The sequence below is a fragment of the Talaromyces stipitatus genome, genomic scaffold, assembly GCF_000003125.1.
Source record: "Talaromyces stipitatus ATCC 10500 scf_1105507295541 genomic scaffold, whole genome shotgun sequence".
In the NCBI taxonomy this organism is placed as follows: domain Eukaryota; kingdom Fungi; phylum Ascomycota; class Eurotiomycetes; order Eurotiales; family Trichocomaceae; genus Talaromyces; species Talaromyces stipitatus.
This window is the reverse complement of record NW_002990115.1, coordinates 1,599,322-1,622,329: the sequence shown is the minus strand read 5'-3', so window position 1 is coordinate 1,622,329 and position 23,008 is coordinate 1,599,322. Positions and strand designations below refer to the sequence as shown.

The window sequence follows — 23,008 nt, the reverse complement described above, 5'->3', positions numbered from 1 at the left end:
GAGTTGATAAGAGCAGGTCCACTATGAAAGAACGGTGATGAGTTCGGAGTACTTTGGAGTTTGCGTTGAGTGATGGCTACTCCGACGGGATAGCCACACCGGTACAATTCTGATCCTTGAAACGATCAAAATATATAGACTCCGAAGAAAAAAGGTTTCCGTAAGGACTTACACGGGCGAAAAGAATATACATATTCAAAATTGCATAGACACCCTAGGAATGTAGGGTACAACCAGGGTTAAATTGAGATATAATAGGGTTAGGACAGGGTTAGGGCTTGACGCATATCGCTTTTGGCTCAAGTACCTCTACAATTCCGACCAACGCTTAAAAGATGCTGTGTCACACGGAAGCTTTTAACTCGTGGTATGGAATAACATCACGATTTTCTATACCAGGTGTGCGTAGGAAGTGGGTGAATTTGATTCTGGCAACAGATTCGGAATATCAGTCCCTCAAACATAGCCCTATACACAACATAGACGGATATAAATCAGTCAAACTTTATTCCCTCATAACGATGCAGAAGAGCCGTTGATAAATTCTTTGAGCCGTTTCGAATCAAGAATCTCCCCTTCCACCAACCGTCCAACCTCCTTCACCTTACCATCAACCCGTTCATAACGAGCCAGAGTAGGAAGATTTCGCACATTCCACTTAGTCCGGTAAACATTGGTGGTGTCTCTCCACCTAGATATATCTTATTAGCACACCTCTACAAGATCCGGTAACTATTAGACTAGCATAGACATCTCCCGAAACTTACTCAGGCCGATGTCCGACTTCAATGAAAGCGACGCGAGGACCAGCGTCCGCAGAGAAAGCAGCCTTGAGGGGCGGCAATGCGGCTCTAACATCTGGACACCAAGGTTCCCCAGTGTTGGGGTCGCGAGAGGCGTGGAAGGAGATGAAAAATGGCGAGTTGGACTCTGCGGTCAGGTCCAAGGCGTCCACTGAACTGGGAAGCTTGTAGTCTGTGATTATAGGCATTTTGTGCTTGCAGTTGACTTGAAATTATTATAAGTGCTCTAAGGAAGTTTGAGGCTCTGGAGGAATCAACGATGAATTGATCGATATAGTTATGTGTCGTGAAAGAATAGTCTTGAGATAGAAAAAGTGTCCTTTTTGCCCCACGTCGACGCTCTATTCTTTTCTCTTCACTTCGACCAGCTTGATAACGCCATAAATCACGCCATGGAATTTCGAAGTACGTAAAACACAATGAGCTACAGCGGAATTAATTATAAATCTTCGAGAGCGATATTTGTATTGTCAACCACCGCGGAGCTTGTTTCTACACGTGACATTCAGCAACTTACTTTATACTCACACCTTCGCCATGCTAACTTTCAAGGTTAATATGAACACTTTATTTCTTCAAAATTGCCTAGTCTGTACCCTAGACAGTGGGCGGGACATACCGTAAGCTCGCCATCCAGCTCCAGAATGATGCGTTGCAGGTTGGTCCGCATCTATCTTAGGGCCCGAATCTATATCCAACGGTTATATCGAAGACGGGATAGAAAGGAGTATTTGAATATAGCGTATGTTGCCATCTGTCGAGTGGATTAATCATAGCCTAAATTTCCATCAATCATGCAACATCTTTCGATGCGTGGATCAAGCTGAGGACTTGCCTATTCGTGGATAGCTGCATTAGAAACATCAACTATATATAGAATCCCCTGGCCTAAGTAGATAAGCAACATGAGAATGCCCGAGCAGCAAGATCTTATGTGCTCTCTATTCAAGTAGCAAAAATGAGATTGTCAATCTCAACTCTTTCAGTAGCCGTCATATGGCAGGTCACTACAGCCCAACTCGTCGGCCCGGTAGGCCCAACAACAACCCTCGAAGAAAAGAATATTGAATGCAACATCCTCCATTACGGTGCGAAATCCGATAATAGCACCGACATCTCAACAGCTCTTGAAGAGACATTCACCCAATGCGTGTTGAAGCAACCCGGCAGTCGTCTGATAATCCCCGAAGGCGAATATCTACTCAATAGGTCCGTTGTGCTCAGCAACGGCACAGATTGGGCTCTGCAATTAGATGGTGTGATTACAGCTGCTTATGGTGGGAATTGGACTGTGGATCGTGAGTTGATACTTCAGGGGTTTGCGGGAGTGGATGTTCTCAATTCTACGATTAATGGGGAGGGAGATAACAAGTTTTTGTTAGATGTGCTTGTTATCGTCAATGGTAAGTCCGCGAAACTTAACTAGAGCGTTTATATAATTGATATGAATTGCTTATTGGCGATTACAGCTGTGGATTTCGAGTTCTACTCCTCGAACGGCCGCGGTGCTATCCAGGGTCAGGGGTACATTTACAGGAATTTGAACAAGTGAGCATGACTGTGCAAGATATCTAGCTATAATTAACACTGTCTATAGTACTGACCGTCCTCGCTTGGTCCGCTTGATCTCTCCAACAAATGCATCCGTACATGATTTGATTCTTGTCGACAGTCCGAAGTTTCACATCGTGTTAGACTTTGCTCTGAATGTAGAGGCATACCATATCACCGTCCGAGGTGGCAATTTGGGAAGTTATGATGGGATTGACGCTATTGGTACGAATTACTGGATTCATGATAATGAGGTATGACATTGTTCCAAGGAATGGGTGGTTTGAGGTTAATGAGTACGGAGGCAGGTTACGAACCGCGACGAGTGTGTTTCAGTGAAAAGCCCTTCCCATCATGCTTTGGTCGAGAACCTGGTGTGTAATCAGGCCGGATCCGGCGTATCAATTGGGAGTTTAAACGTTTCTGCCGAGATCTCTAACATTGTACGTATCGCACTGTAGGCCATATCCCTACCTTCATGCTTACTTGAATGTATAGGTAGCACGAAACATCAGCATCGTCCAGGGAAACAATATCGCCTTCATAAAAACATACCCCGGAGGATCTGGCTATGTGACTAATGTCACTTTCGAGAATTTCCGGTCACTTACCAGTCTCTACGGTCTAAGTATTAACCAATACTGGCAGAATAAGCTCACTCCAGATACCGGTTCTGTTGCATTGAGTAACATTCTTTTCAGAAACTTCTCTGGTAAGGTTATTATGAGGCCAGTATCGACAAGAAATCTGATTTAACTCATCTTTAATAGGATCCGTTGCCAACGGCACTCTTCGTCCTCCTCTTTACTTGATCGCCAATGACCTGACATTTGCGACAAACATAACCGTAGAAGACTTCTCTGTCTGGACGGAGACTGGAACGCAGGTATTGAACCAAATCAGTAACGTGTTTGGTCACGGAGATGATAGCTACGGACCTAACGATGGCATTCCATCCTTGAACCCCGGGGAGACACCTTACGCCTATACCAGTACTTACACCATCACCGCATCGCCAACGAGTTGGCAGGCTCCAACTACTCCAAAGTGGGCTGTTCCAAGTACGGGATATGGAAGTAAGCTCTCCTCTTCTCTGGGTATTTGTTCAAACTGACTTTTTTCCCCCTTGTAGCTGCGTCTCCAATACCTGTGTATACACCAGCTCCTCTCTGGAAACCTGGTGGAGTTGACTATGATTTGCACTACTGGGGAAGTTTCTAGTCTGAAGGCAGATACAAAGTAGAATCTTGCGTAGGTAGTCTATGATGTGATGTAATTGTCGAAGTCATGGAATGGATTGAGTTCGCCGTGAAATTCCTATCTATGGTCGTTTGTAGACTTTGTCAGTTGGGGTTGTGGCTTAACTTAATTAGGGCTCCAAATAGGTTTCCAGGACGAACAGGTGCCTCTGAGCACCACTGGGTGTCCCCAATCCTGGGCACTCGTATCGTACAAATGCAAATCAATCTTTCATAGGCGCTACTAGAAAATATTTTTATGTACGTCCTCCTAAATATGTTCAGGGTCTCGGACGTGTAGAGTTTCTTTCATTCAGGGACGCGACGACCTCGACTCCCTCTCTTCATCAAAAAGTACTTGGCTCTGTCCATGTTTGGTATATTTTCAAGACATATTTTTTGGAGCTTTGCACAATGCTGGCTAAATTGCTAGTCGAGATCCTGCAGATGGTGACTCGGGAAGTGAGTAGCGTCTATCTCTTCTCTGTGTTTCCTTGCAACTCCTTTACCAATCCAGCGGAGACGCGTTTTCCTACGTTTTCGCTTTTAAATCCTGACATAATGAGGTGGAACTTCCCCGAGACATTACGAGTTTGTCGCAGGTCTCAACGAGTTTTCATCAGATAGTGGTACCTTTTCTCTAGAAAAGTCATTGTTCATTCAATGGAAGATATTATGGGTATCTTGCAAAATGCCTCCCTTGATGAAACCATCTTCTGGAGACGACGGGACTACAGGTAAATCCAATGTCTTATCATACATGAGGACCTCGAACTTGTTTCGCAAGTCAAGTACATCTTACGAAGACGGTTGTTACCAAGAGCATTTCGCCGACTATATCGCAATGCCTATGGAAGAAGCCGATAGCGAGAATCAAATGACCCATGATATGGTGATGGAAAATATAGAATATGATATCAACGAGTCGCTTTCCAGACTTCTTCAGAATGGCCTACGAAGTTTTAAGTATGTCGATCAATGGTCATTTTGGTGTCTATCGCTGACAATTAGGATTTGCTTACCACCATTGTACATCGTAAGTTTTGTCGAGATCGAGACATTCCATATAAATAGATCGTTTTCTAACCATTCTCCAGAAAGAAAAGCTCGAACATTGCTCAATGCTACAAGATTTCAAACTTCTCCATCTGTGCATCACCACTTCTCAGTATGCAGGTCGAGACCTCTTTAGGGAATTGAAATCTGCAGGATATTCACCGGAGGATGGTGTCATCAGCAGCAGAACTACAGTTATGTATCCTCCTTTCGGCATGACTCGGCAATGCAAGCAGTTTATGTCCATGGAAGATCTCCTGAAATTCGCACAATGGGCGTTTGGGCGTGACGGATTCCTTAAACTGAAAGTGCTTGCATACTGCGACTTTTCACACAGTCCTCGGAATAAATGGAGTCAGCTCTTTTTTTGTCGGGCAGATCCCAGCAGTGTTTCTAAAAACTCGACTGGGCGGGGAGTAAAGCCTGCTACATTCCGGCTCATGACTATCTAAAGCCGATGAATGCCATTTGGATCTGATCAAAGGCGGTCGTGAGATGTTAGCGCTTGTCCAACCGAGCAGACTCTGGATTTTCGTGATGACGAATTATTATACGAAGATTTTTGGTGGGCCTGACGATTTTGGCGAGAGTGATGGTTTTGATAGAGTGATGAAAATTAAGGAATGATGAATGATTGGGAGGAGGGAGACAAGAAATTTGAGGTCGACAAGGCTTATATCCTGGTCTGAAGTTGATAGATACTACGCCTGAGTCCTAAGCTATCGAAGTTTGCAGAAAATATTTTGAGCATTTCTTTACAAACGAACTTTCGAGGTTGAAGAATATATTTCAGATTTTCTATTTCAGAGTGATAGCCGTTGTGTACGTTCAAATCGCAGAGCGAGAAGAATCAGCCCTTTCTTAGATTTCGACAATCTTCCCGACCTCAAACCCTTCAGCTAGGGCAGAATAGAAACCCCTCTGATCTATTACGACTCTCTTCCCAGCCTTGTCAAAGTCACAGTTGACATAAATGTGCCCGAATGCCCAGAGTTTGACGTTCTCACGTTTCCAGCACGACTCGCCAGATAGATCGGCCACAAACGCGGGAGAGATATTGCCGTCCTTGTGTTTAGGATTGGAAGCTTGTAGATGTATAGTAGGACAGTGGTGAGTCAAAACAACAACTGTTCGATACGGCTCCGAGTGTGCGAGTGTATCGATCTCCCTATTCAACCAGGCAACATCTGCAGCATGGGTCTGCTGATGTGCGTCGAGTGACCAATCTTGAATATAGTAAAAGTTGTTTAGATAAAAATCAATATGCTCCTCTTGTTCCTTGGAAATATGCGAAAACAATGTACAACCAAGGATGGTGGCCGTCGAGAAAATATCATAGCGAGTATGGTCAAGAAAATTGAACCTTCTGACGAGCGACTGATCACTGCGAGACAAGTCATCCATCTCGTCCTTGAAGCGCTTCAGACGGGATTTGGTCTCGCTCTAACTGTTATGATAGGGCTCATGGTTTCTGAGAACCAGAAAGATGATCTTGAATTTCGATGCTTGCCTGCGAAGAAAGACAAAGAACCCGTCATTTTGATGTTTCCAATATCCCCGAGTAATGCTAAGTAAGGTGCCCGGGGTTTGATGTTGTAAATATTGTAAGTGGCCGGAGGATCCAAATGAAGATCTAATAGGATTTGGATCTATGTACCAGTCATTGTGGGGGGTAGCCTCTCCGGGGGTAATGTGAAGCGGTCAACTCAAAAAAGCTATCTACCTAAGGTAATAGGCGATGATGGATGTTTGTACAAGGCGGCATCGAAGGCGGCAATATCTTCGTTACCACACCTTGTAGTATGTATCGTACGGTCTTTCCCAGATTGCCCCCAACAATTCTTCTGCATCCTTTCTTTCGGTAGCATTGAAGCGCTGAAAGAAGACAGAGAAACATTAAACTCGAGGGAATTGGTGGTAAATGGCGTCGAAATTATGCAGCAGCTGAGCCCTACCTAGGAAAGTAACTGCCTCAACTTGGCAGCCCTGGACTGGAAAATTCCGGAAAGTGCATGTCTCCAACTTGTGCTTGTGTGTTATAGCCTGACTATCGTCTTTCTATGATCCTCTGCTGGCTGTGAGACTTGATGTTGTTCGGTTTTCTAGAGAATACGAGACTGCGGGAGAACTGGTGCTGACTTCAAATAGTAAGGTCCGCCCGGGCTTCCTTTATGAATTGAACTTCCAGAGTTTTGCGAATGCTTATTTTATTCCTGTATTTCACCAATACTGCTCTGGAGCAATTGAGAGCCAATTGTTGCAGGCCTGTGTTTCGCATGCTCCTTCAGTTAGGGTTACCGCACCGGCTCACATTGGCCAATAGCGAGAGACTCACTGCCCAAGATACAATCAATGACACAGCCCTGAACATTAATATTCTCAAGGATGAAACTCACTAAGAATATCTATATCGTTATTCAGTGGCCGAAAGTCGTCCTCGATTAGTAATTCCTTACGCGTAGCTATGCAGGCCGTAGCTCGTATCTGATGCCATAGAGAATACCACTCTAATTGGCATCGCACACAAGTATCTTCCAACTCTACCAGACACAGCCCGCCCCTGATACGTACTTTGATCCTGGGCCTGTGGTTCTCTCGTGGAGAAATGTCCACTCCATCTAGAGGGGAAGAATGGGGACTTCCAATGCCGATACTCCGATTGGTTCTTATCGTCTTTATGGGGGCCACTGACATCTAACCACCCCTCTTTCTTCCCTCTATATCCGTGGAATGTTTTTTATCAAGATAAGAGGGCAGTTCGGGTCAACCATGATATCATTTCGGACGGGATTTGAAGCGCTGGGTTCCACGATACTACATACACCGGGTCTATAGGACGACAGATATAATATTGAGAGTATGTCAAGTGACATCACTTAGAGTCCGTAGGGATCGTAGCTACAATTGACGTTTACTTTGTAGACATCCGCATTTCGGGAGACCGAACAACGTAGCTTATTCGTGTACCCTCAGACCCTTCAACATAGCCGAAAATGATGTAAATCTGCAGATTTCATAATAGATCTAGAACTCCAGAGCCCAAAAGATTTGCAACGATTCCGGTTGCCAAGTGCCAGCACGTGCCGTAACACTATCTGTCTGAACTGAGGAGAATTCGGAATTGTAGAAAGGAAAATATTGAGAGCCAGAAAAAAGACCCGCTCGGAAATACACACGATGCCCCCTACGTCATGAAAGTTCCACTGGAGTTTGTATCTGACATCAATTTCAGACATCGGCCTAAAAGAATGTTGCCAGAAACAGGAATTATTGTGGAATGGGAAAGGAGGACATAGATCGAGAAGAAAAGGTTGTTTTGATGGAGGGTAATTATAAAAAGGGGTTTGGATTTCCGGTAGATTTGGGTTAGGTAGATTTACTCTCTTGGCTCTAATAGTAAAGACCAGGTTTTCTTTTATTGAGCCCTAACCCTGACACCAACCCTAATAACAATATACACCATGTCTTCCGGCAAGGAGAATGTACGAAGGAAGGTCGTCTGTTTCTCAGGTCAGTCCATTTCCACTAATAAAATCTCAGAAAATATTCTTAACAGTAAAAAGACTTCGACGGCACAATCTTCATGCAAGACACCGGCCACGTACTCTTCGACAACTACGGCTGCGGCGCAGAACGACGGCGCGTCCTAGACGAACAAATCAAGACAGGCGAACGCTCCTTCCGCGACGTCTCAGAGGAGATGTGGGCATCCCTCAACGTGCCCTTTGAGAATGGCTTCGAAGTCCTCGCCGACACATTGGAAATCGACCCTGATTTCCGTGATTTCCACACCTTTTGCGCCGCTAACGATATACCTTTTAATGTGATCAGTGCCGGATTGAAGCCCGTGCTAAAGAAAGTGTTGGATACTTTCTTGGGGGAAGAGCATTCGGCGCGGATTGAGATTGTGGCTAATGAGGCGGAGATTAATGAGGAGGGATCGGAATGGAAACCGATTTGGCGCCATGATACTGAAGTCGGACACGATAAGGCGTTGAGTGTTAATGAGGCAAGGGTTCAGGCCCGCCATAACTGCGGTGAAGATGAAGTGCCTCTGATCGTGTTTATTGGTGATGGTGTATCCGATCTCCCCGCTGCACGCGAAGCCGACGTCCTATTCGCGCGAAAGGGTCTGCGACTGGAGGAGTATTGTCAGGAACATAACATCCCATACATCGGCTTTGATACCTTTGCAGATATCAAGCGTGAAATTGAGGCTATTCTCGCTGAGGATCAGGAAAAGACGGGCGGTGTTGGAAATCCATTGCGCTTCAACCCGAGAGCGAATATGTGGCGACGAGTGTCGAGCCAGCAAGCTGTACGTCTTTCCGCCGTTGTCAAATGCCACATTGCTAAATGGATTTATAGGTTCCTCGCTTCGTCGCTATGACTCCTTCAAAAGAGGAACGCATGTTCCTTTGGCCAGAGACGTTTTCCGAGCTCAAGCCTGGTCAGTTACCTGGACCGGACGCGGCAGCCGTAAAGGCTCCTGGTGTGACTACCAGTGCGATTGCATAGACCTTTTTTTAAGACCATGATTGAATTTGACTATCCAACATGCAAGTCTGGCGTTTGGGGAAAATCACATCGGCTATGTGATATTTAGGGTGTTCTCGCTTTGTTTTGCAGTGCTACTTACTATATTGTACCTACCTTGGTAGATACTCTCGATAACCATGTTTAACAGAACAGATCAGTCATTGATCATCAGTTAGAAATAGAATGAAATACAGTACGTGTTCGCACGAAAACCGTCCGTTCTTCTTAGCCCAAACCCGTATCTGATGCTAAACTCCGGTGCCGAACACCCGTCTTGGACCATCAACTCGCGCCTCCAATCCGCCGAATCTCACGCCCAACCACACGCGCTGATTGGGTCGTATGCGAACTTTGCTTAGCAATTTTCCGAATTCCACCACTTCCCCTAAATTAACAGGGTCTGACTTAGTCATAGAGTCACTAATCACTTTGGGGGTTAGTTAGTGACGAGTCAGCGTCGGGCTGAGCGAGTAAGCGAGGTGGGTATGTACTATTAAGGTAAACTGTCTGTACTATGTAGAGGGAATGTGGAGAGAGGTATCTCGGCTCCTCCGCATCAGAATCAGGTTTTCGGGGAGAGGAATGAGGGGGAAATATGATATATAGAGTCACAATCTGCCACCGCTATTTCTATGCTGCCATGCAAATCGTACTGCGCAGAATGTATTCTTGATGTTGTAGATTGTAGACGGAGTTGTGGTGTGGTCGGTGTCTTGCCCTGGAGCATTAAACTAAGCACTAGTTAATTAAGCAATTCATGTTGAATCAGCTTCAATTAGACATGGATCCACTGCCGGGTTGGCAGCACCCGTATATGCTACTTATGTACCAAGCGCGCGATCAGAATTAAAAAGATGCTGGGTGGACTTAGGCTTAACTCCAGGCTGCAGTAGGAGACTTGGACGGGTGGCCCCATAAGGATGTAGTTTATAAGAACTAGTGTCTTCTGAATCAGTCAACCAATAAATTGACGAGCGTGCCCGGCGCTTGAAGAGATTATTCTTCTGAATTTGTGTAGAAGACAAACGCATCATAGAATCCACTCTAATGAGGTGACTGGCACAAACTAAGTCGTCCAGTCAAAAACAAAAAAGTGGTCTTCGCGTTGATCAATGCCAACACTTTCTGAAAAGAACAGCTCAGAAGCTGTCCGCTCCGGCGAGATGACCGAGTAGGTTTTGTCTTTGCTCGTCGCTAAAACACTGGTTTGTTGTGGAGAATAATCAAGTAACTGACTTCTATAGACGCGCTAGAACACCAACGGAAAAAAGCGAGACGACCAATGTCGCCGAAAGCACAATCTCGGACGATGCCTCGAAGCATATCACCGGCATGGAAGACATTGAGAACTTCCAAATAGCCAAGACGACCAGCAACGACGTGAAGGAGAGGGAAGAGCAAGACCCAAATATAGTAGGGTGGGATAGCGAAGATGATCCTGCTAATCCTATGAACTGGACGTTACTCAAGAAATGGACAAACGTCGGGCTGATATCTGCCATCACTTTCATCGTGTAAGCAATTTGACCTTTCTCTCTTTGGACGATTGCTGAGCATCACTTTATATAGCCCTCTTGCATCGTCTATGTTTGCTCCTGGTGTTGCCCAAGTCTCCTCCGACTTTAATGAAACCAACCCACTCCTCCAAGCTCTTGTCGTCTCAATATATGTCATCGGTCTCGCAATCGGACCATTAGTGCAGGCACCCATGTCCGAGGTCTATGGCCGATGGATCGTCTATGCAACCTGCAATATCCTATACGTCGTCTTTACCGTTGCTTGTGCAGTATCATCGAATATCTCGATGTTGATCGTCTTTCGTTTCTTCGCTGGTTGTTTTGGCTCCGCGCCCGTAACTATTGGTGGAGGCACCATTGCAGATCTATTCCCACCTCAACAGCGTGGACGTGCTCTTTCCCTTTATACGCTGGGCCCAGTAGCCGGGCCTGCCATCGGCCCAATTGCCGGTGGCTTCCTATCACAAAGTGAGGGTTGGAAATGGATCTTTTGGGTCTTAGCCATTGCAGTAAGTAGCAGCAATCGCGGACGCCCACCGGTACTAACGTATTCTCTTAAAGAGCGGAGTCATCACCGTTGGCCATATAATTTTTTGCCACGAGACGAGCGCAGTTGTGATACTCAATCGCAAAGTGAAGAGACTGCAAAAGGAGACGGGCAACATGAACCTTCGGTCGAAGCTGGACAGACAGATTTCGAACACGGAAGTGCTCAAGCGAGCAATCGTGCGTCCGGCCAAGCTCACGATTCTCTCGCCCATCTCCGTTCTTATGTCTGTTTCTACAGCCGTGGTGTACGGCAATTTGTATCTGATGCTGACAACCATCACCGCTGTTTTTGAGGTGAGCTATGGGTGGTCAACCGGTATTTCAGGGTTGGCATATATCGGCATGGGCGTGGGCAACGTCATCGGTCTGCTCTCGTTCTCTATCACTAGCGACAAGTACCTGCAGCAAAAATCTGCCAAGGGGCTACAACTAAAGCCCGAAGACCGTCTGCCGTTAATGCTACTCTCTGGCCCAGCCATTGCTGCAGGCATGTTCTGGTACGGATGGAGCGCAAAAGCTCAAACTCACTGGATCGTTCCCATTCTCGGATCTTCACTTGTTGGCGCCGGCAATATGTTTTTCTTCATGCCGATGATGGGATACCTCGTCGATGCATACACCATCTATGCCGCATCAGCACTAGCAGCAAACACCGTTCTTCGATCCATTGGCGGTGGACTTCTCCCTCTTGCCGGACAGAGCATGTACAAATCGTTGGGATATGGATGGGGCAATTCACTTTTGGGATTTATCATGATAGGCTTCACGCCTGTCGTCTTGTTCATTTACCGATATGGCGAGTATATTCGGACACGATGGCCACTGAATCTTGATTAGACAGTCCGATCTCTGATCATAGTCGCATAACTTCGGGAATCAGCGGGACTAGCCAACAGCATGGTAGTGGCATTTTGGACTGGGAATTTTCGTTAATGGATAGAATGGAGTTTTGTGTATATAAGCTGGGGACAATTTAATAATTTCGGTAGAATAATGAAAATGAAGTCTGGAGAATGGAAGAAGAAGAAGAAGAAGAAGAAGAAGAAGAAGAAGAAGCAAGTGACAGATCAGGAAGGAGCGATCCACAGACCCACCTGAAGCTCCTTCCCAAAATCCAAACTCAAAAGTTTAGCTTCTTCCTCGATAGCATCACTCCGTAGACATTTTCCATCTTCTCTCTTCTATTTCATTTCTTGCTCTTTGCAAAGTACATTCTGCATCTCTGTATATATATATATATATACCTATTCGCCATGGCAGCACAACCTCACGCTGCATCACCTGATATCGAGGACACCAAGCTTCCATCCGATCTCGAAGAAAGAACAAACATACAATTCGATGAAATGGTTCGCAAAGGCCGAATTTTCTATGACCACCAGACAGAACCTGGTGAAGTCTGTGTAGACGATGGTTTTGTGGTAAGTTGTTGTGTGTGGGATTCCGCATATGCTCTCTCCTTTGCTTTTTCCATCGTCTCCTTTTTGTTCTCACCGCAATTTCTCTGATATGCACTCTTGATTATCATAAGCAATTTGTCGAATTGATATCTCGAACTGCATACCCACTTCACATGTTACGTGTTGTTCGATATTGAACTAACATGCATAGATTGAATATCGCATTGTGCCCATTCTCAAAGGAAAGCCTATCCTTGCCCCAGATGATCCAGGCCGCAGCAATACACCTACGCCAGAAAGCACTCGGGCATCAACCCCAGTAGTGGCGTCGGCATCATCAATATCAACACCGGCATTATCACCCTCGCCAAAACCAGCTGTTAAGGGCCCTTTTGTCAATCCCAAACCGGATGAAGTTGTTTACGAAAATGTCGGTTCAAAACACCGACTCATGCTGAACAAATTCTGCTTGTACCGGCCGATGCTTGTGCTGCCGACAAAAGAGTTTGCTCTGCAATCTGATGATCTAGATGCATCTGATGTTACAGCAGCGTGGGCAATATTGCATTCCTATCATACATTCGAGCCGTTGGTTATATATAACCGAGGCGTCAATGGTGGCTCGTCGCAGGGTCATAAGCATCTGCAGCTTTTCCCTGTGCCGCCGTTAGCTCCATTCCACGGGAAAGCAGAGAATCTGTGGCCTGCAAAAGCTACGTCTTCCGCCGAGGTATCGGACAGAATACCCCATGTACCTTTCAAACATTACGTCTTGCGTATACCGCCGCAGACACACGTACGAACGGTTGTTGATATGTATTTCCGCCTACTTGAGCTTACGCGAAAAGCGCACGTCGAGGCTGGGCACAATGCGGATAGCGACTATAATGTGACTATGACTAGAGACTGGATTGCTTTGATACCCCGAACGACGGCAGGACCGTCAGACGGGCCGTTTGGTACCAGTACGGTGGGGATGCTGGGGATGCCAGCGATCAGGGATGAGCGCGACAGAGAAAAGTGGAGGAGTCTGGGAGATTCCAAGTTTCTGGCAAAGTTGGGAATTCCGCAGTCTCAATAATGTTTCGGTTATATCTATTTTCTCCTACTGTTGGATTGCAATCTGTTGAGCAAGTTACATAGACTTATGAATATATATGAATATAATGATGGAATTGGAAAGCTCTAATGACACTTATTTTCCGAGGTTCTGTGGAGCAGCAGTTGGGGGACCTTCAGGGGTGACGTATGCCTGTTGATAGTGTTAGTTAAACATAACAGCCAATTTTGACAAAAGCAAGACCTACCTTGGTCATTCCTCCATCAACCACAAAATCGGTACCATTGACAAAGCTTGCCTCGTCGCTGGCAAGGAATACAACCGCATTGGCCTGCTCAATAGCTTCTCCGAAACGTCCTGTGGGGAAATGGACTTCGCGACGATGGCGTTTTGCCTGGTCATCACCGAGCCAATCTTGGAGAAGAGGAGTACTGCACTCGTTAGACTGTCTTCACCCGTGTACGTCGTGATAAAAGAAGGACATACTTCAAAGGCGCAGGGCAAAGAGCATTGAATCTAAATCCCTCTCTAGCATGCACAATCGCCAATTCCCTCGTCAAAGCCAACACAGCTCCCTTACTAGCCGTATAAGCAAGTTGCGGTGTCGCACTACCCACGAGCGCCACCACGCTCGCAGTATTAATGATACTCCCCTTGGTCTTCTTATGACGCCTTAAACTCAACACGGTGTGTTTACAGCCATACCACACCCCCTTAACATTGATATTGTGCGTCAAATCCCAGATCTTGTCCGAAGTATCAACGGCATCCGCGTCGTCGGCGTGCATGATCCCCGCATTGTTGAAGATGATATCCGTCCCACCCCAGCTGTCCTGCGACTCAACCATGGCCTGAACATCGGATTCCTTGGAGACGTCGCATTTGATTGTTTCGACGCGCGCGGAAGATGGGGCGAGAGATTTCACTTTTGCGAGGGCTGTGGCTAGGGCGGGTTCGGAGATGTCGGCCATTAGGACGGAAGCGCCTTCGCGGGCGAAGAGGATGGATGTTTCGAGCCCAATGCCACTGTTCTCGTTAGAATATAGATACTACAATAATAGAATGAGGTTTGATTACCCAGCAGCACCAGTGATGATGGCATTTTTGCCCTGGAGACGCCCTCTGGGAGCTGTTGCCATGGTGGTTCGTGTAGTTGAGTGATATGTACGTTTGAGTCGACAATGCTAGAGTTCGTAACGCGGGACAGTCAGAGGTAGGTCTTGAATCAATGCCACAAGCCCATTCTCTTATACTAATTGCTGGTAGTCATAGAATTGTGTGATGGCGGGGCATGGGTTGTGGTCTGTAAGGAGTGTACAGTGGAGACTTCGGATTCTCTTATCTAATCGGGCTATCTAACTTATCGGACTGTAATGCCCGCTCTGGTCATAGTGTCCTTTTCTTCTCTAACATCGTCTAGGTACAAATTGCTCAGCCGGACTGGCCTGTCCGAATACATATCGTTCTTACCAGGTGCTTACAAAATGAGTCATTACAAGAAAATAGAGTAAATACGTGTGTAAGAGCTGATTGGCCAATCTATAAAACTAGACACCTCACAATTTAGGCCGCCAGCAGGGTATTCCTGCCGTATCGGGACTAGCGAGGGTCCCGATAAGCTGGGATGAATCCTTGCAAGCTTCCACCGACGTAACTGGACAAACTGATTAGCTTGACTGATAAACAGCAGCCACCATCACATCGCTCTTTTCTTTTTGTTTTTGAACGGTTTGGTGAGCTGACCTTCCTAACTGCTCTGTACTCTTTCTCCTCGACATCACGTTCCGACCATTCTTCGATCATTTGCCTCGCCAGAGCACGCACGAGACAATGTCCACACCAGCCGAGACCGACGTAACAGCAGAGAACGTAGCTACCCTCCTCCAATACGATACAAAGGTCAAACTTGCCGGCGTCGACGCAGACGGCATCCTGCGCGGGAAATTAGTCTCTAAGAAGAAATTCCTCTCAATCGCAGAAGCTGGATTCGGATTCTGTTCCGTCATCTTTGGTTGGGATATGCACGACCGCACTTATTTCAAGGAACTGAGCATCAGCAATAAGGAGAATGGATATCGTGATCTATTGGCGATTCCTGATTTGAAGTCGTTTAGACGTATTCCGTGGGAGGATAATGTTCCTTTTTTCCTTGTGAGCTTTTTTGATCCCGAGACGAAGAGGCCGATTAGTGCTTGTCCGAGGAATTTGCTTCAGGCGTCGGTGAATAAGTTGGCCTCGCTGGATTATAAGGCTATGGCAGGAGGTATTGCATCTCTTTCTTATGATATGTGCACAATATGGGGACATACTGATTGATCAGCCGAGTATGAATTTTACCAATTCCGAGTTCCACACGATACATCGAGCAGTGAGCGAAACTCTTCGGCAACCGCGGCCTTCCTGAAGAACAATCCCGTTGAATCACTACCTCCGCTCACGGAAGGTATGTTTGGATACAGTATTACCAGACCCGTGCACAATCAAGATTATTATTACGGCATCTTCGATGCATGTGAGCAATTTCGTTGCGATCTTGAAGGATGGCATACAGAGAGCGGACCGGGCGTATTTGAGGCTGTGGGTACTTTACTTGGATTGAATGTGGAGGTACCCTGTTCCTGACTGGTTTTACGTTTCAAGGCTTTGCAGTTTGGCGAAATTAAGGAGATGGCTGATCGAGCTGGGCTGTTCAAGTATGGTTGCCGCATAAGGTGAAATGTATTTGGGCTAACGTTGTCTAGATATGTGGTAAAGTCCCTCGGAAGTAAACATGGGATAACACCAGCGTTTATGGCGAAACCCCGGGAAGGATTACCGGGTAACAGCGGTCATATGCATGTCTCTATTGTTTCCAAAGAGGGCAAGAATTTGTTTGCGCGTGATACAGTCGACCCGTCACCGCCGTATCCCGAAGTCGCCCATTTATCAGACATGGGGAGACATTTCCTGGCTGGTCTTCTTGAAGGTCTACCAGATATCATGCCTATACTGGCACCTACCATTAACTCCTACAAGCGATTAGTCGAAAACTTCTGGGCTCCCGTCACCGTATCCTGGGGTCTCGAACACCGCGCAGCATCGATCCGATTGATATCGCCACCCACAGCCAGCGCGAAAGCAACACGATTCGAAGTCCGTGTTCCCGGCGCAGACGCTAATCCGCACTATGTCCTCGCAGCAATCCTGGCGACTGGATGGCGAGGAGTAGAGAAGAAACTCGAAATCCCACTCTCTCCGTTGGGTAAAGGTGAAGATACGGGCAGCACGAGTGATAAGGGCGCTCGATTGGCCAAGTCACTCAAGGAAGCGAATGAGATTTTCCGCAGACCGGGCAGTATTGCGCGTGAGGTGTTTGGCGATGAGTTTGTGGATCATTTTAGCGGTACGAGGGAGCATGAGATTGTGCTTTGGGAGGAGGCGGTTACGGATTGGTAGGTCTCCATCGTCTCTTATTGTGGAATGTTACTAACGACTTGAATAGGGAAGTGAGACGGTATATAGAGACAGTGTAGGTGTTGACTGGATTTCGTTTAGCGTACTCTGTATATTCATCGTATTACTATCGAGCGAGCAGATTGGAGCACCAATTCCACTATATCGTATCTATTCTATCTGTCAAGCTTCGGCATGTGCGGGAGCGTTCCGCGCAGCTCTAGACTTTGCTCTAGACGAGCCCAGAATTTGAGTCATTGCCATGTGAAGGCGATACAAGAGAGAATCCATTTCACATGCAATCGAGTAAACAATCATTCTATATAAAAGCTACAACCGGATACCGCCGAACTACCCTGCTGGCATTTATACTAACTCGGAGCAGCCCGGAAATGCGTGAATAAATCACATGACTTTTCCGCGGCGGGAGGGCGAGAAGTGGATGATGTCAGAGTTCCCCGATGGAAGTTTTTTACCGCGGTTAAAGCTTTAGGCTCGGGCAGCGGGCTATGCGGGGTTGCCATGCTCTGATAGAGAGACAACATGCGATAAATACTGGTATATTCTCATCCAGGAAGAGCAATGAGGATGGAAATGGTCCCAGTTTAATACGTAGTAGAGAGATGAACCTCGTGAGGGCCTGTGAAAAAGAGAGCGCGGCGCTAGTGTAGTTAGTTTATCGATAAGATAAAAGATAACTAACGCGGGGAATTTCTTCAACGAGCATATAAAAATAATATCGGCCGAGATAACGACCATTTGTTAGCACTTCACTAGCAAATGATAAAGAATATCAAACCAATTAGACAGATCAGTCTGAGATAATTGTGCAGAATGATTCCTCTGGCCGATAACCGGGGCAATTGATTGGTGCAGACCAGAATGTAGCACCTTCTGTCCGGGCCGCGGCTATGGCCATTGCCCCAAGATCCTGACGTCGATATTATCGATGATCCATCCATCCTATCGTCCGAGACATTCTCTTTCTCTGAAGATATATATCATTCCTTTTGTCCAACTTGCATTCACTGTAAACACTTTACCATCAACATATCATCAAAGGGGAACCATCAAAAATGACTACCGTCGAAACCCAGCTCCAGGGGGTCTCCATCCTCGGATCCGTCAACAACGAACACCGCAAGATCCTCACCAAGGACGCCGTCGCTTTCTTGGCTCTCTTGCATCGCACCTTCAACAGCACCCGCAAGGCTCTGCTCGAACGACGAATTGTCCGCCAGGCAGAGATTGACCGCGGTCTCCTTTTGGATTTCTTGCCGGAGACTAAACATATTCGTGAAAATGATGCTTGGAAGGGAGCTCCCCCGGCCCCCGGCTTGGTGGATCGTCGTGTTGAGATTACGGGGCCGACAGACCGGAAGATGGTGGTGAATGCATTGAATTCGGATGTCTGGACCTATATGGCTGATTTTGAGGGTACGTCTTCCTAAACTCCCCATGACAATTCCAAAATTAATGCGAGTAGACTCCTCGGCTCCCACGTGGGAGAATATGATCAACGGCCAGGTGAACCTCTACGATGCTATCCGTCGTCAAGTCGACTTCAAGCAAGGAAACAAAGAGTACAAACTCCGCACAGACCGAACACTGCCCACACTGATTGCTCGTGCTCGTGGCTGGCATTTGGAAGAGAAACACTTCACCGTCGATGGCGAGCCCATTTCGGGTTCTCTGTTCGACTTTGGTCTCTACTTCTTCCACAACGCCCGCGAACTCATTAGCCGAGGCACCGGCCCATACTTTTATCTTCCCAAGATGGAGTCTCACTTGGAGGCTCGTCTGTGGAATGACGTCTTCAACTTGGCACAGGACTATATCGGTCTACCACGCGGGACGATCCGTGCCACAGTCTTGATTGAGACTATCACCGCTGCGTTTGAGATGGATGAGATTATCTACGAGCTTCGAGACCACAGTTCCGGTCTCAACTGTGGTCGATGGGATTATATTTTCTCCTTCATCAAGAAGTTCCGTCAGAATCCCAACTTTGTCCTCCCCGATCGTTCTGCCGTTACCATGACTGTGCCGTTTATGGATGCATATGTCCGTCTTCTTATCAAGACTTGCCATCGCCGTGGCGTTCATGCCATGGGTGGTATGGCTGCACAGATTCCTATCAAGGATGATCCACAAGCAAATGATGTCGCTATGGAGAATGTCCGTAAAGATAAGCTTCGTGAAGTCCGTGCTGGTCACGACGGAACATGGGTTGCTCACCCTGCGTTGGCCAGCATTGCTTCCGAGGTCTTTAACAAGTATATGCCTACTCCCAACCAGCTGTTCAACCGCCGGGAAGATGTCCATGTCACCGCAAATGACCTCTTGAACACCAACGTGCCTGGCTCTATTACCGAGGATGGAATCAGAAAGAACCTCAACATTGGTCTGGGTTATATGGAAGGATGGCTCCGAGGTGTCGGCTGTATTCCTATCAACTATCTTATGGTTCGTCCCCTCTACTAACGGTTTTTGACTAAAGGAAAAAAAAAAAAGAGAAAAGAGGCTGACTCAAAAACAGGAAGACGCCGCCACCGCAGAAGTCTCCCGCAGCCAACTCTGGCAATGGGTCCGCCACAACGTCACCACCGCAGAAGGCAAACGTATCGACAAGGCATACGCCCTCCGCCTCCTCCAAGAACAAGCCGAATCACTCGCCTCAAAGGCACCCAAGGGAAATAAATACCAGCTTGCAGCTAGATATTTCGCTTCTCAGGTTACGGGTGAAGATTATGCGGATTTCTTGACTTCCTTGCTCTATAATGAGATTTCCTCACCTGGAAATGCTGCTAAGCTTTGATTTGGGGAATAGCAATTAACGGTTTTTGGAAAGGCGTCTTGATGTGTCCATGTATATAAGTTTTGATATATGTTATAATTCTCCTGGTTAGGTTCAATTGAACTGTCATCCTGACTTTGACGTTCCTTGTAACTGGAGCCGATATGATGCATTTCTTTAGTCGAAAGATCTCTCTAGACATGCCAGCTGGATGCGCATTCATCTGCCCCGGAGCCGATCTCGCATTGTCGCTACCATCGGTCAAGGAATTCGAGACAACTGACTGGTTATCCGAAAGTGCGCCCTGGCTCCAGCCAAACTTTCCCGCAGACTCCATATGGCCCTCCATCCCTCCCAGAGGGGACTTGCACTGCGAATAATTCGGCGATATGTCATCCATTTGTCGATCCGCCGACATGGACGGACTGAACACTGAACAGGAATGCCCCCAATGTGGATTGCGTGTGGAGAAGAGACGTATTCGGATAGAATCAAATTCCTGGTTAGGAATATCAAGGATTCTGTGGTGTTGAGGTTACTTTTGTGGAGTGCGAATCTATGCCGCATGTTTGGAATGTGGTTGTGCCGTTCTTGCCGCAGAGTAAACATGTTATGAAGCTCTGGGTCGAGGCTTGTCTAGAGCTGGGAGCTTCTGAGAGGAAGTCAGAAGCGTGGTATGTCAAACTAGGTAAGCTAGAAATGGTTCAGCAGGATTTTGGCAATCTCTTGGATCTACCAAAGGATGAAGTGCTGAAGAGGATGAGGGCTGCAAGGGACGAGCTGGCAAAGTTCGTCTGGAGAGAGATTCTAGTGCACCCTTCACGATTAGATTGGAGATTCAGTTTTGATTTCTTGCTATTATGATATATGGAACCTCGAGCATTATATGAGAATTCCTTCAAGGCCACTCTAGAATAAAGACGTTAAATTGAATTAACAACAGAGAGAAAAAAAGAGAGTAAACTACTCTGCGAGACAAGCCTCAATAACGCTCTGCTGATCCCCAGGGACAGACCAAGTATCGATGATTCGTAGAGGCGAGTTCACTTTTGCCAACGACTCTTCCCGCTGCAATTTGCTATGCTCCATGCAATCACACAGGAATAGCATCAACATATCCATTTCTGCTCGGGATAGGGATTCGTTTGTATCAGATAATATGATTTTATTGATGAGAAGGTGTTTGATAGAATCTCCTTTGAAGCGCTATCATCCCAGTCATGCAGTGCGGACTTTAGATAGTAAATATCAGCTCCTGATTTTGAGAATTATGTGAGCCCTATTTGTCGTAAAACCACTCATGTCTGAATTTGATTGACTCACCCTGTACGCACTGTGCTGTGAAAAGTCATAGGCCATTGACCTGATCCTTGGATCAAGATGGGTTCGGATTTCTATCAGTGTCTTCGGTAAATCTTGTAGAACAAGGTCACAGTCCAGATGTGAAAAGCTACTAGGCAGCCGGTCAAGATTTACTCCCTGGTTTCCACCGATATCAACAATCACTATCTTTGTTGCTGTTGATCGTATAGAGGGTATTCTCTGCTCGAATGGATACTTCAAGCACCAAGGGACACATACTCTCACCATCGCACAGTCATACGCTGAGGGGCTCTCACTCATGTTGCAGGATTTTTCTTTCTGAAGGTATTGTCGCATCTTACTTGCAAGCGGAGATATCATTCCATTCCTCCCCCCGGCACCCCCATCATATCACGAAACACTCCAATTAGCATGAAGAAGAGTCGTAAGTGGATAGGAGGGACCTACGAAATGATGAAACCTCCTTCCACGCCAGGTCGTTTTGGCAGATGGTATAAGTATTGCCGCATATGTTTGATATCCTGTTTTCCTGTTTCTTTTGTCCAACTAATGGCATTTAGCATTCGTATTACACGAGCTTTATGGAAGGATTCAAAATAGTGATATAGAATCCTGTATAGAGAGGTCCTAGAAACATGCAGTCTAACAAGCTTTCTTGATCAGAGTCCAGTCGAGTAATCCAGATATAGTTGATGCATTGAACGTTATATTCCAAAATTATGATCGGTATCACTGATATGTCAGGGCTGCAGGCATGAAACGGATTAGATGTATGATAACTTAGTATAAATCCATTTTTTGCAAAATAACTCGAAGCCCAGAGGCCCAACTGGTTATCTGCGGATGCTAGGTGTTTTGTATGACCTTTTGTAGCTTCATACATGGCTATTCCGTATTATATTCTGGGACTTTTAGCCTCGGAGATTAGAACAGAACCAATGACCTCAGCGTTAACCACTGCGAGATGTTTTTCTAGGGCATCCACAAAGATATCCGCTTCATCTGTATAGTTTACAAGCCGTCGCTCCCAATTAATTATCCATAAGAGGATTCGCGCCGCAAAACTATGCCATGGATCAAGCCCTAGAATAGTCGTGCTAAAAACCACGCCTGAAGCTTTGAGGGCCATCTTGAGTTTCGAAAAGATTTGCGACTTTTGCAAAGGTGTACTGGGCATTGTATGCAAAAGATAGGTCAAAGAGATTGAGTCATATTCCTTTACACAAGGAGCTTCAGATGAAGGAGATAGTAGAGTAATCGGTCGGTTCAGGAGGCATTATGTCATGTTGCTGGGTTTGCATATTTAAATGTTTGTGTGATTGCTGAAAAAGCTTTTTTGTAATTATCAAGGGAGATTTCTCAAGATCAAGAAGCGTCATTCTGCTTCTCTGCAGATAGGAGTTATGAACAGGGTAGTAACCAGTATCTGGGGGGAATCTATCAGAAGTTGGATTTTACTTTTTAAGAGCAAATAATCATCTCAGAAGCTACGACAGCAGAGCAATCAAACTTACCGCGATCTATGTTACACTGATTAAGGCCACTATTGAGCTGGTAGAGAGGTATCAGAACATTGCCAGTGGAGCACCTCCAGACGCAAGGATTGCCAATGTTCATTAACCATGCGTCATAGAAATAAAGTATAATCGAGGAGTATTTGCCTTTACTAAATGGCCACATTTTGAGTATATTCCTTCTTTCTTTATTCGAAATGGCAATCCATCGATTGTCAGTACAAGCCGA

General features: G+C 46.3%; 10 protein-coding genes across 11 annotated transcripts, besides 1 other annotated feature; 6 read left to right on the top strand and 4 right to left on the bottom strand.

The window, feature by feature from the left end:
* Positions 1-203: 203 nt before the first annotated feature.
* On the bottom strand, positions 204-1,063 carry TSTA_029240 (uncharacterized protein). Its single transcript, XM_002480036.1, has 2 exons — positions 768-1,063; positions 204-691 (listed from the first exon to the last, which is right to left on the bottom strand). The coding sequence occupies exons 1-2, from the start codon at positions 989-991 to the stop codon at positions 514-516; spliced, it is 402 nt and encodes a 133-aa protein (XP_002480081.1). The 5' UTR covers positions 992-1,063; the 3' UTR covers positions 204-513.
* Positions 1,064-1,761: 698 nt separating this feature from the next.
* Positions 1,762-3,575, top strand: TSTA_029230 (rhamnogalacturonase, putative; the record flags this gene model as incomplete). The annotated part of the gene is made up of 7 exons (XM_002480035.1): positions 1,762-2,206; positions 2,273-2,351; positions 2,401-2,608; positions 2,663-2,797; positions 2,853-3,066; positions 3,125-3,430; positions 3,487-3,575. 7 exons carry the CDS (start codon positions 1,762-1,764, stop codon positions 3,573-3,575), a joined length of 1,476 nt encoding a protein of 491 aa, XP_002480080.1.
* Positions 3,576-5,321: 1,746 nt separating this feature from the next.
* Positions 5,322-6,052, bottom strand: TSTA_029220 (Ser/Thr protein phosphatase superfamily; the record flags this gene model as incomplete). Its single annotated transcript, XM_002480034.1, has 2 exons — positions 5,322-5,414; positions 5,534-6,052. 2 exons carry the CDS (start codon positions 6,050-6,052, stop codon positions 5,322-5,324), a joined length of 612 nt encoding a protein of 203 aa, XP_002480079.1.
* A 1,784-nt stretch (positions 6,053-7,836) lies between these two features.
* Positions 7,837-9,392, top strand: TSTA_029210 (2,3-diketo-5-methylthio-1-phosphopentane phosphatase, putative). Its single transcript, XM_002480033.1, has 2 exons — positions 7,837-8,158; positions 8,212-9,392. The coding sequence occupies exons 1-2, from the start codon at positions 8,110-8,112 to the stop codon at positions 9,036-9,038; spliced, it is 876 nt and encodes a 291-aa protein (XP_002480078.1). The 5' UTR covers positions 7,837-8,109; the 3' UTR covers positions 9,039-9,392.
* Positions 9,393-10,199: 807 nt separating this feature from the next.
* Positions 10,200-12,100, top strand: TSTA_029200 (bicyclomycin resistance protein, putative). The gene is made up of 4 exons (XM_002480032.1): positions 10,200-10,358; positions 10,432-10,701; positions 10,757-11,213; positions 11,266-12,100. The coding sequence occupies exons 1-4, from the start codon at positions 10,300-10,302 to the stop codon at positions 12,088-12,090; spliced, it is 1,611 nt and encodes a 536-aa protein (XP_002480077.1). The 5' UTR covers positions 10,200-10,299; the 3' UTR covers positions 12,091-12,100.
* Positions 12,101-12,269: 169 nt separating this feature from the next.
* Positions 12,270-12,309: a microsatellite.
* An 86-nt stretch (positions 12,310-12,395) lies between these two features.
* On the top strand, positions 12,396-13,734 carry TSTA_029190 (5',5'''-P-1,P-4-tetraphosphate phosphorylase, putative; the record flags this gene model as incomplete). The annotated part of the gene is made up of 2 exons (XM_002480031.1): positions 12,396-12,674; positions 12,865-13,734. The coding sequence occupies exons 1-2, from the start codon at positions 12,507-12,509 to the stop codon at positions 13,732-13,734; spliced, it is 1,038 nt and encodes a 345-aa protein (XP_002480076.1). The 5' UTR covers positions 12,396-12,506.
* Positions 13,735-13,811: 77 nt separating this feature from the next.
* TSTA_029180 (short-chain dehydrogenase/reductase family protein, putative) lies at positions 13,812-14,852 on the bottom strand (the record flags this gene model as incomplete). The annotated part of the gene is made up of 4 exons (XM_002480030.1): positions 13,812-13,905; positions 13,961-14,144; positions 14,200-14,739; positions 14,791-14,852. The coding sequence occupies 4 exons, from the start codon at positions 14,850-14,852 to the stop codon at positions 13,849-13,851; spliced, it is 843 nt and encodes a 280-aa protein (XP_002480075.1). The 3' UTR covers positions 13,812-13,848.
* A 691-nt stretch (positions 14,853-15,543) lies between these two features.
* On the top strand, positions 15,544-17,305 carry TSTA_029170 (glutamine synthetase, putative; the record flags this gene model as incomplete). Its single annotated transcript, XM_002480029.1, has 5 exons — positions 15,544-15,976; positions 16,034-16,290; positions 16,354-16,406; positions 16,455-17,144; positions 17,195-17,305. The coding sequence occupies 5 exons, from the start codon at positions 15,544-15,546 to the stop codon at positions 17,223-17,225; spliced, it is 1,464 nt and encodes a 487-aa protein (XP_002480074.1). The 3' UTR covers positions 17,226-17,305.
* Positions 17,306-18,110: 805 nt separating this feature from the next.
* TSTA_029160 (malate synthase AcuE) lies at positions 18,111-20,091 on the top strand. 2 transcript variants are annotated; one of them, XM_002480028.1, is made up of 3 exons: positions 18,111-18,582; positions 18,632-19,611; positions 19,689-20,091. In XM_002480028.1, exons 1-3 carry the CDS (start codon positions 18,222-18,224, stop codon positions 19,908-19,910), a joined length of 1,563 nt encoding a protein of 520 aa, XP_002480073.1. In that variant the 5' UTR covers positions 18,111-18,221; the 3' UTR covers positions 19,911-20,091. The 2 variants fall into 2 exon arrangements, with proteins under 2 accessions (XP_002480073.1, XP_002480072.1); XM_002480027.1 differs by having other exon boundaries at positions 19,685-20,091.
* Positions 20,092-20,905: 814 nt separating this feature from the next.
* On the bottom strand, positions 20,906-21,565 carry TSTA_029150 (uncharacterized protein; the record flags this gene model as incomplete). Its single annotated transcript, XM_002480026.1, has 2 exons — positions 20,906-21,148; positions 21,266-21,565. 2 exons carry the CDS (start codon positions 21,563-21,565, stop codon positions 20,906-20,908), a joined length of 543 nt encoding a protein of 180 aa, XP_002480071.1.
* Positions 21,566-23,008: the final 1,443 nt, after the last annotated feature.

What these genes read in the sequence shown, in the direction of transcription:
- TSTA_029240 (XM_002480036.1), bottom strand. Translation starts at nt 991, where the DNA reads ATGCCTATAATCACAGACTACAAGCTTCCCAGTTCAGTGGACGCCTTG. An exon ending in GAAGTCGGACATCGGCCTGA is followed by an intron (nt 692 to 767) that starts GTAAGTTTCGGG and finishes AGATATATCTAG; the next exon opens with GTGGAGAGACACCACCAATG.
- TSTA_029210 (XM_002480033.1), top strand. Translation starts at nt 8,110, where the DNA reads ATGTCTTCCGGCAAGGAGAATGTACGAAGGAAGGTCGTCTGTTTCTCA. An exon ending in GAAGGTCGTCTGTTTCTCAG is followed by an intron (nt 8,159 to 8,211) that starts GTCAGTCCATTT and finishes AACAGTAAAAAG; the next exon opens with ACTTCGACGGCACAATCTTC.
- TSTA_029200 (XM_002480032.1), top strand. Translation starts at nt 10,300, where the DNA reads ATGCCAACACTTTCTGAAAAGAACAGCTCAGAAGCTGTCCGCTCCGGC. An exon ending in CGCTCCGGCGAGATGACCGA is followed by an intron (nt 10,359 to 10,431) that starts GTAGGTTTTGTC and finishes TGACTTCTATAG; the next exon opens with ACGCGCTAGAACACCAACGG. An exon ending in TTTGGGTCTTAGCCATTGCA is followed by an intron (nt 11,214 to 11,265) that starts GTAAGTAGCAGC and finishes ATTCTCTTAAAG; the next exon opens with AGCGGAGTCATCACCGTTGG.
- TSTA_029160 (XM_002480027.1), top strand. Translation starts at nt 18,222, where the DNA reads ATGACTACCGTCGAAACCCAGCTCCAGGGGGTCTCCATCCTCGGATCC. An exon ending in CTATATGGCTGATTTTGAGG is followed by an intron (nt 18,583 to 18,631) that starts GTACGTCTTCCT and finishes TAATGCGAGTAG; the next exon opens with ACTCCTCGGCTCCCACGTGG. An exon ending in TTCCTATCAACTATCTTATG is followed by an intron (nt 19,612 to 19,684) that starts GTTCGTCCCCTC and finishes ACTCAAAAACAG; the next exon opens with GAAGACGCCGCCACCGCAGA.